At 64.7% G+C, this 11,154-nt stretch overlaps 5 protein-coding genes across 5 annotated transcripts in view; 2 read left to right on the top strand and 3 right to left on the bottom strand.

Annotated features, from left to right (window-relative positions):
- The window catches only part of EMIHUDRAFT_250722 (hypothetical protein), a gene marked incomplete at both ends in the record, with an annotated part of 1,943 nt that extends 1,145 nt beyond the window's left edge, over window positions 1-798 (top strand). The window contains one exon of the mRNA XM_005756386.1: window positions 656-798. Within this exon, the coding sequence (XP_005756443.1) occupies window positions 656-798 (143 nt within the window). The remainder of the gene's footprint in view (window positions 1-655) is intronic.
- Window positions 799-4,189: 3,391 nt separating this feature from the next.
- EMIHUDRAFT_250719 (hypothetical protein) lies at window positions 4,190-5,197 on the bottom strand (the record flags this gene model as incomplete). Its single annotated transcript, XM_005756385.1, has 5 exons — window positions 4,190-4,513; window positions 4,625-4,662; window positions 4,735-4,814; window positions 4,888-5,135; window positions 5,186-5,197. The coding sequence occupies 5 exons, from the start codon at window positions 5,195-5,197 to the stop codon at window positions 4,190-4,192; spliced, it is 702 nt and encodes a 233-aa protein (XP_005756442.1).
- Window positions 5,198-6,656: 1,459 nt separating this feature from the next.
- On the bottom strand, window positions 6,657-7,961 carry EMIHUDRAFT_250717 (hypothetical protein; the record flags this gene model as incomplete). Its single annotated transcript, XM_005756384.1, has 5 exons — window positions 6,657-6,755; window positions 7,041-7,085; window positions 7,221-7,280; window positions 7,321-7,484; window positions 7,616-7,961. The coding sequence occupies 5 exons, from the start codon at window positions 7,959-7,961 to the stop codon at window positions 6,657-6,659; spliced, it is 714 nt and encodes a 237-aa protein (XP_005756441.1).
- A 116-nt stretch (window positions 7,962-8,077) lies between these two features.
- On the top strand, window positions 8,078-8,839 carry EMIHUDRAFT_250716 (hypothetical protein; the record flags this gene model as incomplete). Its single annotated transcript, XM_005756383.1, has 1 exon — window positions 8,078-8,839. The coding sequence occupies one exon, from the start codon at window positions 8,078-8,080 to the stop codon at window positions 8,837-8,839; it is 762 nt and encodes a 253-aa protein (XP_005756440.1).
- Window positions 8,840-9,514: 675 nt separating this feature from the next.
- On the bottom strand, window positions 9,515-10,441 carry EMIHUDRAFT_250715 (hypothetical protein; the record flags this gene model as incomplete). Its single annotated transcript, XM_005756382.1, has 1 exon — window positions 9,515-10,441. One exon carries the CDS (start codon window positions 10,439-10,441, stop codon window positions 9,515-9,517), a length of 927 nt encoding a protein of 308 aa, XP_005756439.1.
- Between the last annotated feature and the right edge of the window lie 713 nt (window positions 10,442-11,154).

The following is an 11,154-nucleotide window of genomic DNA, read 5'->3' as shown; positions in this document are numbered from 1 at the left end:
TTGTCTCCCCCGGTTTTTTTTGGCGACACCGGGGCCCGGCCCCGGCCCCGGGCCCGGCCCCGGCCCCGGACCTGGGCCCGGCCCGGGCCCCGGCCCTGGGCTTGGGCCTGGCCCAAAGCCGTTAGCCTAATTGTGGGTTTTGCCTTTTGGCAGCCTGGTTTGGGCCCTTTATAACCCGTCCTTTAAATTCAAGAACACTTAGGGTGGCCCCCCCCCCCCCCTTTTCCCCTCCCCCTTCCCCCTTCCCCTTCCCGGGCGAAAGCCATTGCTTCCCCCCCCCCCCCCCCCACACCCCTCACCCCCCCCCCTCCCCAATACACACACACACACACACACACACACACACACCTGTCCCCAATATGTCCTAGCCTCGCCACCACACGCGCCCCGCTACAGGCGTGTGCCGCACGGACGACAAGAACAAGGGCAACTTTGACGAGCTTTGGGGCAAGTCCTACCCTGAGTGCCACGACATGTGCCTCTTCAGCCGCGGCTGCACCGGCGCGCCTCCCCCCCCCCCCCACACACACACCCGCCCCCCCACCTCAGCTCCTTCCTCTTGGTCGCAGCACACTGCGCTTTGGCCCGCGCAGGGTTCGAGATTACACGAGATTACACGAGCTTACTACACGAGATTGCCATCTGGCCCGCGCAGGGTTCGAGTACGCCGTCAAAGGCAAGGCGTCCCGCTGCAAGCTCTTCAAGGGCCCGATCCTCTCGACGCTGCCCGTCGGCGGCGCGCGCTGCTACAAGAAGGCGTCCAAGACGGAGCTCGGGCCGCACAAAAAGCGGCTCTAGGAGGGGGGGCGTCGGACGGCGTCCCAGTCCTAGGGGCGCCCTGCGGTGCTTTCGAGGAGGCCGATCGATGCGCGGCCCCGTTACCCTCGAGGCCGATCGGTAGGCCGACGCGGACCGTAGCGCTAAGTGGTATGGAGCCCCATGTACGACACCCCAGGGTCGACGCGCAACCGCAAATTGGAGAATGCAACGGGAATGAATCGTAACCCTCTTACTGTATCATGACGGATGGCATGTGCGCGCTCGGCGCGCAGCTCGGCGCGGGCTCGGATGCGTCTCGAGAACCACGCGTTGCCGTTGGCTCGCAAGATCGAAGATGTGTCTTTTTATAACGAGGTTCTTATTTTGGACCATCAGTAACCAGCCTCCGGCGGGGCCCCCCGCTACCATCCAAACCCGAGTACCGGTCTCTATCATAGATAGAGGCTCAAGTGTGACATAAGTCCACACAAATACGACATACACATACACAAAGCAACTCTCACGACACACGGGCACCGGGTGGAGCGGCGGCGGCGGCGGCAGCAGCACGCGCGGGCGGACGGATTCGGACGGGCCGGAGCAGCGACCGCCTGGGCGGCCGCTGCTCTGTCTGCCAGAGCGCGCCGTCTGCGCAGCGCCGTCAGGTGCACAGGGAAGCGTGGCGGCGAGGGGACGCGCGGCGGCGGTGGCGAGCAGGCGAGCGGCCCGCGCGTGGCGAGGCGGACAGGTGATCGGCAGGCGGGTGATGGGCCGGAGAGTGACCGCGCCCAGCGATCGGAGGCGAGCCGATCGTCGCTCGGCCGCAGCTGACCTCGAAGGCGTGCGGAGCGCGACTGTCGGTGTCGGGGGGCGGCCGTCATGTGGCGAGGAGGGAGGACGACAAGTGCGCGACGTACGGGTCGCTCTTCATCGGGCAGTCGAGCGGACGGTGGTGGCCCCCCGCTACGTCGCACGAGTGCAACCGGGTAGCGGGGGGCTATAAACGAGGTTCTTATTTAGGGGGCACGTGCCTGTTGCATTTTGGGCGAAACAAGACCAACCTATCCATGTCCTATCTCTGGGTACTGGGAGGGGGGCTGGCGGCTGCCAGCCAGTTCGACGCCCACGACCGCCCCCCACAGAGTCGGGCAACAGACCCCCTATCCGGCTAGTAGCCCGAACCCTGGCGATCGAGCTGGCGCGCAAGCTCGTACTCACGGGCTTTGTGTTGCTGATACCGGAGGAGCGCGCCTTCCTTCGCCTCGTGGTGGCGACCCTGATCTGCTCGTGCTACGCCGTCGCGCTCGCCGTCGTGCGGCCGTACAAGCGGGTCGGCGACAACGTGCTAGCCGTCGCGACAAGCCTCGTGCTCCTCCTCCTCTTCCTTGGCGCCAACTGGACCACCATCTTCCTCGGCATTGAGGAGCGGCACCCCGACACAGGGGAGGCCGCCGCCATCCTCGGGTTCGGCAAGCTGAACGGCGTCGTCAACTCGATGCTCGTCCTCGTCGCCGTGACGCTCCTCTTCTTCCTCATCGGCGCCGTCGTCGCCGCCCGCCGCGTCGCCATGATCCCCACGATCCGGCTCGTCTCGACCAAGCAGCCCCCCGAGCTGAGCATCGTGCTCGGCCTCACGTGGCACCTCTTCAACAGCCACATCTGGTGAGTCATACAGCCATGGAGGGTGGAAGGAAACCCGCCGGCATCACCCCCTCCCCTTACCCAAACGAATAGGTCGACCGGTCAAGACGCCGTAAAGGTCATCAAGGGTGAGCTCGAGCAGCTGCTGCCGGATATCAAGATCTTTCTCGACGCGCGCAGATGCTCCGCCGCGCTAGCTACACACACAGAACACCTCTCACGCTCCGCGGTGTGCGCAGGTGGATGATCTAAAGGATATTGGGGCGCTCGAGGAGTACATCCAACGGTCGCAAGTCGTCCTCTTCTTCCTTTCGCAGGGCTACTTCCGCTCCAAGGCGCAAATTTCCTCCCACAGCGTCTTCATCGCACTCTGGCCGTACCGACTTCCGCCTCTCCCGCGCCACAGAACTGCCTCCGAGAGGTCCGCTCGTCGCTCGAGCAGAGGAAGCCGCTCGTCCTCGTCCAAGAAGCGGACCCTGAAAAGCGGACATCTTTGACAAGGATTGGAAGCTCACGAACTGGTAACGCATCGATGAGTTCCGGCTCATCTCGCTCAAGATCATCGCCGAGGCTCCGCGCGGGCCACGGTCAGCCGCTCCGCAGTGCTCTCTGTCTCCCGACCGCCCCCACTTGAGCCGCAGGCGCTGCTCCTCTGCTCGCCCAACTATCTGAGCAAGACCTCCCTGCCGCTCTGCGTGTCGGGCGAGCTCGAGAGCCAGTCGCTCGCCTTTTCCAAAACCACGCTCTGGGCCTCGCCAGCCAACCCGGGCGCCGCAGAGCTGGCCTGCGAGCTTGCCAGCGCCTTTCGCGGCCTCACCGTCTCTACCGTTGCGGACGTTGGCTCTTCTGCATCAGCGCGCCCCTCCATGGCACTTCGCGGGTTGGCACGCCGAACGCGCCGCGCCGGCAAGGCTACCCACATGCTGTTGTACCTCAATCAGAATACCTGGCTAGAGGACGACGGCGAGCGGCTGGCCGAGCACGTCAAGCGGGCGCGGGAAGACAAGCTGAAGATCGTCATGGCGCACGAGAACGTCCCGGACCTCGGCGGCTGCCAGTTCTCGAGAATGTTTGAAGTCACACCGCAGGAGCGGGCTCGCGGAGTAGAGAGCGCATGCTCTCCACTGCCCAATCTCAGCTCCCGCCCCCCAAACCCTCCGACGCCGCAGGAGCTCAGGACTCTACAAGGACCTCGCAACATCCTGCTTCCCGGGGCGCCACCGCAAGGCGCGCGTTCTGTCTCACCCATTTGTGCGCCGAGCTTCGTGACGAGGGGCGTCCCTGTCCGCAGGTGTCGCTCGTGCTTCTGGCAAAGAGCCTCGGCGCGACCCCCGCTCGGACGCGGGCGGACCTCCTTTCGGGCAGCATCGCCGAGCGCGGCAGCCTCGCGAAGCGCAGCTTAGGCGGCCTCAGCCGGGTGTTCGCCAAGATGAGCAGCCGCAGCTCTGCGGAGGCGCGAGACGTCTCTGGAGGCGAGGCGTCGTCGGTGCAGCGGCAGGTCTGATCGGTTGCGAGGCAGACGGAACTCACATGTTAGTTCAAAGGTCGCGTTGGTCGCCGCGGTTTGGGGGGGGGGGGGGGGTCGGGAGAGTGGGTTCACCTGCGATCGTTGGTGTTGCGCGCGCAAATAAAGGGCGTCGCTCTGTCCTCCAATTAAATAAACAAAAAGGAACAGGTCCCCGCCCGTGCCCGGTCTTTGTGCAGCCAGGGTTCTTTGTGGGTGTGGTCGGCGACTTGCCGGGGTTGTCCTCCCGATGGGGGGGGACTAGCACTAGGGGGGGGACTAGCACTAAGAAAACCACTTCACGCCCGGGTGGTGCTTAATTGGAGGCGCCTGCGGCGACCGCCTCTCCGCTTCCGACTCCAGGCGCCTCCCATCAGCGAGCAGTGCCGCCAGCTCGCGCTCGAGCTCCTCATCAAAGCGCTCGAGTGACGCGTCGTCACGCCGGCGCCACTCGTGGCTCACGCGGCTCCAGTCGATGGCGCGCTCGCGTCGAGGCAGCGGAGGCAGCGGCACCGCGGCGGGCCACCTCTCATGCGGCTGTGGGACATACCTCAGCCGCTTCGCGTAAGCCCGGAGCAGGGCGCGCCAGTAGCAATGCCTCGCGTGTGCCTGGACGAAGGTAGGCTACCTCAGGCTGCGAAGGGGAGTGGCGACCCAGCGTCCAGGGGTGCGGCGCGCGTTGAGAAGGCGGTGCGCTAGCCGCCGGCTCTCCGCTGCAACCTTTCTCATCGTCTCCAGCTGAGGCACGCCCGCTGCATCTGCTAGCACCTGCGAGGGGCGGCCCCGCTCACGCTGTCTTATACTTGTGCCCGGCGGAGGTCAAAGTCGACGTGCCGGCAGAATGTCCAGCGGCGACGAGTTCCAAAAGGGGATGTAATGCACGCCAGGCTGAAGCGCAGAGTAGTAGTACCTACTCGGGGTGTGTCCCAAGGCGTCGAGGCGCTGTCGGCTCACGGCTACGGCGGTGCCTTCTTCGGCCGCACTCGTGGTAGTAGGAGTCTTGCTTGAGAACGAGCGACCCTGTCGCGAGAAGCGACTGCAATCGGTACGAGCAGCTGTGGCCGTCGAGCTGTAGCAGGAAGCGGTAGGCCGCATGTCGCCGCATGTCTGCAAAGCTGCGCGTCTCGAGCGGAGTTGCGCTGGGTAGGAAGTCGGACCGGCCGCGGCTCCGGACGTAGGGATCGTTCTCGCTCTCGTAAGCGACGAGGCCGACATCCAGGAGCGGAGACGCCTAGAGCCGCCAGCGCCTCTTCTTATAGAGAGGCACTATGCTGCGCGTACCCTGTCGCACATATGTGTCCCCTACCATCACACTGGTGTGAACAGGTCCCGAACCCATACTGTGACCTGGTAGCATATGCGTTCTGGCGTTCATCTACAGACGACGTTTTGCGCCGATAGATGGGACAGCAAGAAGCGCGAGCAGTGGCCGAAGCGGCTGAGGCCGCAATACGGCATTCCCTGCCAGAACGAGCGGTTCATCTTCTTCCTCCACGGAAACTGAGCCTCCCAGTGCTCGGAGCCTCGCAGCATCTTTCGGTCATAGTCGCTCAATCTGAACGAGCCACTGGGACACAAGATGTCATCATGCCGGCTCGTTTGGTAGTGTGAGAAGAGTGGGGGCACGACTGGCCTGTCCGGAGAGAGAGGCTGACGGGGCACAAACGGATAGTCGTCTGTATTCAGCACCATTTCGACATTGGGCAGCGATGGAGCTAACTCTCGCAAATCGGCGACAACTTGCGCGAGCAGGGGGTGGCGTCCACGGGGCCATGTGACCGGCACTCCACTGGCCGACAACGTCTGCGATGGGAGGTAGACGCTGCCGTTGGCAATGATGAGAGCAACCCTCACGCCGGGATCAACCTTGCGCTCGCGAAGCGTGTCCAGATCCTATGGGCACGGGTTGGAGCAAGGCCGTGGCAATCTATGCGATTTGGCCTATCCGTACAATTCACGTGCATCCCCGCTAGGCACCTGCTCTCGAATGGACGCATGCGGCCAGTGCTGCAAATCGCGCAGCAGCTGACTCTTCAGCGGGCGCAGCTCCTCCCCACACGTCGCGAGCGGAGTGCCGCCCCAGGCGGACATCTATCTACTCGTACAACCAAAGGAGCTCTCACGCCGCGCGTAGGGCCCTTAGGGGCCTAGAGAACACAACGCCCCCTCTCTCTTTTCTCCCAGTAAGCTATAAGTACGTACGACCACCACAAACAAACCCGCCGCGCACTTTCACGCGAGTTTGAATGAAAACACACGCCCCGGGTTCTTTCTTTCTTGTAGATAAATTCGAACCCATGCCAAAAGAAAAAAAGAGCCTCGAACGGCTGCAACGAAAAACACCGCGCCATTCGCTCTCACCTGTCAACCCTGTCTGCACGTCTCGCGCGCGCGTGAACAGGGCTAAACCACCATAAACATCATTGTGAAATAAATAAATAAAAACGGGACACCTCTACTGTGAGATGGGTAAAAAGGAACAGGTCCCCGCCCTTGCGATCTTTGTGCAGGGTTCTTTCATCTTTGTGGGTGTGGTCCAGGGGCTCCAGGCCCCAAATTACGTGTGAGTGTTAGAGTTGTTTGGTGCGTGGCCGCGCTATAGGAAGAAAAAGCACTGGTGTACATTCGTATGTTCGCAAGAGCCACATTCGCTAGACGACACCGGCTTGCTTGTTCGCTCCGGAGGCTCGTCGACGACAGAAACAACAAAACCACTCTCTCTCGCTGGTCGGTCGTCGCCATGCCTCGGGGTCTAAGGTGCTGCTTGTGCAGGCCTCCAGCTCTGGCCTCTCTCCAGGCTCGTCTCCAGCAACTCGGATAGCGCCTGACCGAACTCCTCCTCCTCGCGCTCCTGTTCACGCCACGAATCCGTGAGGCGCCATTCATCACCGCCAGTCCCTCACGCCCGTCGCGACCCCCCCCCCCCTCCCGCCCCCCCCACCTCCTCCGAAAGCCGGCTCCGTACCAGCGCGCGATGCCGCCGAGCTCGTGTCAAGACACGCGCCGCCGCCGCCTCCGCCGCCGCCGCCTCCGCCACCGCCGCCTCCGCCGCCACCGTCTCCGCCACCGCCGCCTCCGCCGCCGCCGCCTCGCCGTGCGACATTCCCGCGGCGACAGCGCCGGGGCAGGCGCGCACGCGAAAGACAAAGCTGCGCTGGGCGACGGGCGCGTCGTCGCCGACCTGTGCACGCGTCGTGGGCGCGTCGCGCTTAGAGGAGGCGCCCGATGCTGCAGCGGTCCAGAATCTGGGTTACTCGGATGACATCGGGTGGTCCCGCCCGGCTGCAGAGGGCCGGTAGCGCTTCCGCTGGCGCACCTCCACGCCCCTCGCCAGTGACGGCACCAATCCCTCGCCGCGAAGGCTTTCGAGGAGGTCCTGTTCACGCTGCCAGGCACTGTGAAGAGACGCAGCTCACAGCCCTCGGCGCGACGGGGAGGCTCGCCGCGTCGAACCCGCTCGAGCCCCACCGCTCTGCAGTGTGCGCGTAGAGGCACTCCGCCGCCTTGCCCGCCCGCAGCAGCTTGCCGACGATGGATGCGAAGGCGCGCGCCCCTGCGGCTGAGTAGACGAGATCCGAGCCTGGACACACTGCGTCACGAGAGGTTGGGACGCGCCATCCACATGCGGTTTCTTCGGTGCGGAGATAGCGTGGCCGACGATCAGGTCGAAATCTCCGAGCGTGCCGACGTCTGGCCACGTGCACTCCGCACATCTCACGGCCGCAGGCGGCGGCTTGAATTCCCGCACGCTGCGGCACAGCGCCTCAAAGGCGCCCGCCTCTGCCATCTCGGTCAGGCAGAGGTTAAGATCGGGCCGCACAGCCGCGAGGGTGCAGCCGAACCAGCCTGTCCCCGAGCCGAGCTCAAGGACGCGTGCTCCTGCAGGCAGGCCACTCCCACCACCACTCCCAACACCACTCTCGCCACTGCCACTGCTGCTCTCGCCCGCACTGCTGCTCTCGCCCGCGCTGGCAGTGCCAGCGCAGTACGCGAGGAGCGACCCAGCGGCTGGCCACGTCCGCCGAGAGCAGTGGCTGGCGAACGCGTCGTGCGCCATGTACACACACGTTAAGAAGCTGCGCGGTGGGGGCGGGGCAACCAGCCCACTTGGCGCGCGAAAAAGAATTTTTCGAATATCATGGGCGCCTTTTCCCTTCTCTCTCGTGCCCGACGATGGCCGGCGTGCGGCGGATCATCGCGTTGATGCTGGCTGTTAGCAGCGCCGCGCCCACGCCGGCGAGCTGCGACGACTGGGCCGCTTCCGGCGAATGCGACAGGAACGCTGCCTTCATGTGGGAGTCGTGTGAGTCCGCGTGCACCAAGCACGGCTTCAAGGATTTGCGCGCTGCAATCGACGAGATGGCGCTCGCTGGACCTCCCGCCGGTGGCCAAATATTGGAGCTGCGCCTCGCGAGTGGCGCCAACCTCGCGCCCATACGAATTGATTTGCGCCCCGACCTATCGCCGATCACCGTGGCTGCAGTGATCGCTGCGGTCGGCAAGCGTGGCGACGAGGGCACCGCCGCAACATTTTATCGCAACGAGGCGGTGCCGACGGCGCCGCCCGGCCAATGCGGCGAGATCCTTTGCGGTCCGTACTCGCTTATTCAGGGAAGGCTGCCCGGCCTCCGCGGCACACCGACCGAGGGCCAAGCCGCCGTGCGCAAGGGCTACGTCGCGCGAATCCAGGACGGCGACGACTTCTTCATCGCGCTTGACGCCCATGCCGAGTGGGGCCACAGCTTCACGATCTGGGGCGAGCTGCGCGACGCCGCCGGCTTCGAGACGCTCGAGGCAATCGCAAGGCTGCCGTACCACGAGACCACGGGCGCAGGTGGCACAGTGATGCGGCTCCTGGACACGGAGCTGCCGACGCGCGGCGCCATCGTCGCGGCGGCTGCGTCTGCAGAGTCGGCGTTGAACCGCGAGTTGTGACTGACGGAGAGTTTTGTGTAGCCCGGAGCGTAGTCCGTTGTGACCTGCTCGTAGCTCGGCCGGGTGAGGCGCATCTGGCGCTCGCTCGCCTGCCGCAGCACAAGTGACTGAGTCGGCCAGTGAGGGCGAGCCCATCGCTGACTGTCACAGCTGTGGCAGCCGCACAGTAGGCTGTGCCAACTGTGCAGAGGCCAGAGTGTGTGAGCAGCAGAGGAGCTGCTCTCCAGGCTTCAGGCGCAAAGAGATGCATGCCACCGAAGGCGCTGTCGAGGTTCGCCGAGCGCGGCGCAGCGGTTGAGGGAAGCCGCCGCCACCGACGAGCGCGTTGGAGTATTCACTCCGGACAAAGACGGCGACACGCACACGAGCTGCGGCCGTGCCGCCGTCTTAGCGGCGAGGCGCGGGACCGTCTGTGGCGAGGTGGATCGCGTCCCTCGATTTCCTCAACTCACGGTCCACGAGGGGGCCTCGGTCTCGCGGAGCTCATGCTGCTCCTCCCTGGGCCTCTTCCCACAGGAGCGCTGTGAAGTGGCTGCGGCAATAGCAGACAGGCTCCACACCCTTTATGTGAGAGAGAGAGTTGTGTTGTTTAAATTCTTTCTCTTCATTTTTCTTTTCCTTTTTCAGAGTTTGACCGTTTTGTTTATTTTATATTTATTTATTTCAATATGCGTCTCACTCCGCAAACACGGGCAGGTCGTACTGTGCTCGCGGCAGGGCGGCCCTCGCCTTCGCCTCGCCGTGCATCATCGCCACCACCCGCCCCTGCGTGAGGACGGGGTACGCCCTCACTGCATCGCGGTGCGACGCGAATGCGGGGAGCGCGTCCGCGATCGAGGGCCAGTTGAGGCCGACGGACGCACAGAGGCGGTCGCGCGCGTCGCCGACGCTCTCAACCTCGTGCCACCAGCCGCTCGGCATCAGCAGAGCGTCGCCTGGCCGCAGCTCTACGATGAGACCCTCGCAACCCCGCAGCTCCGCAGCCCCGAGCGACGTACCCGCGATGCGCTCCTGCGCCGTCAGCGCGGGCCAAGTGCTGCACTGAGGCCGCATCAGGTCGTGGTAGCGCGGAGAGTAGAGCGTCACCCGCTTGCGGCCATGGAGCTGGCAGAGGAGCACCATCGGGAGATCGTAGTGCAGCGGGGAGCGCGCACCGTCGCCGGAAAGCCAGAGCGAGCGCCGCGCCACCCTCTCTCCTCTGAGCAGCGGGTGCGGCGGCGGGCAGTCGGCGATGAGCGCGTCGGGCAGCACCTCGCCGTGCACGTACACCGTCGGAGGCCCCTCCCGCAACGCGGCCAGGAAGCGAGCCGTCGGCACCGTCTCCATAGGGCAAGGCTTCCCCGAGGCGCTGTCGCGCGGGTACTCGCCCGAGCGAGAGCGCGACACGCGAACCGTCGGCAGCGCGCGAGCGAGCGACTGCTCCGTCCAGCGGCACGCAGGCCATGCCGAGCACAGCCCGCGGAACACGGCGGGCGTGGCGAAGGACGCCGCCGGCCGAGCCGGGTCGCCGACGGGCACCTCTGCGAGCGCGGGCGTTACGTCTGCTGAGCCGGCACGGCGCCGCCACGACTGTCGCGTGCGCTGGCGAGCTCCCAAATCCATACGCGGACCTCTTTCTCACCAAGGCGTGGACCACCTGAACTGTCTCGTCGTCGTCGTCTCTAGCGGGCCCGTCACTCTTCAGTACCTAGGCAGGGTGATAGTGCACGATTCACAGCCTTGTTATTGAGAAGAAAATACCTGCTATGGCGCTATGCGCTGGTCTGTGAGAGGTTGAGGTCGTTACGGAGGTGCGAGCCCTGGAGGCCCTGGGAATGGGGGGAGACTACCCGCGGGCCTAGAAGGCCCGCGCGCAGGGGGGTGGGGCATTGAGACCGGTCATGAATGAGTGCGCGACACGCATGTTGAGAGAGAGAGATTTTTAGCAACATTATGTTGTTTTTGTCGCATGTTGCGAGCAGCGTTGTTGATGTTTTGCGCGTCGCCACAGACGGCGGCGCGCGAGAGCTGTTGCGAGTGGTGCTGGACAAAGCCCCGGGCGCTGCCGGAGGCTGTGCCGTAGTCGGTGGACGGTGCGGTCGACGGCGCTCGGGCTGGCCGACCTCTTTGGCGAAGTTGTGGATGATTCTCTTGGTTGGCGGCGCGATGCCGCCCTGGCTTTCGACGAGACAAATTTTGACGATTCCGTTCTTGACATGGAGCGCGTCGTAGTACTGTCCCTTGTGCCCTTTGACCCAGCCTTTACCGGTCGCATGGACGAGCGGGCCCTGTGACTTGTGGCCGCGCTCTTTGCACCCAAGAACCTTGAGCAAGGT

This window comes from Emiliania huxleyi (genome assembly GCF_000372725.1).
Source record: "Emiliania huxleyi CCMP1516 unplaced genomic scaffold EMIHUscaffold_971, whole genome shotgun sequence".
Classification (NCBI taxonomy): Eukaryota; Haptophyta; order Isochrysidales; family Noelaerhabdaceae; genus Emiliania; species Emiliania huxleyi.
This window is presented reverse-complemented; position numbering and strand designations above follow the sequence as displayed.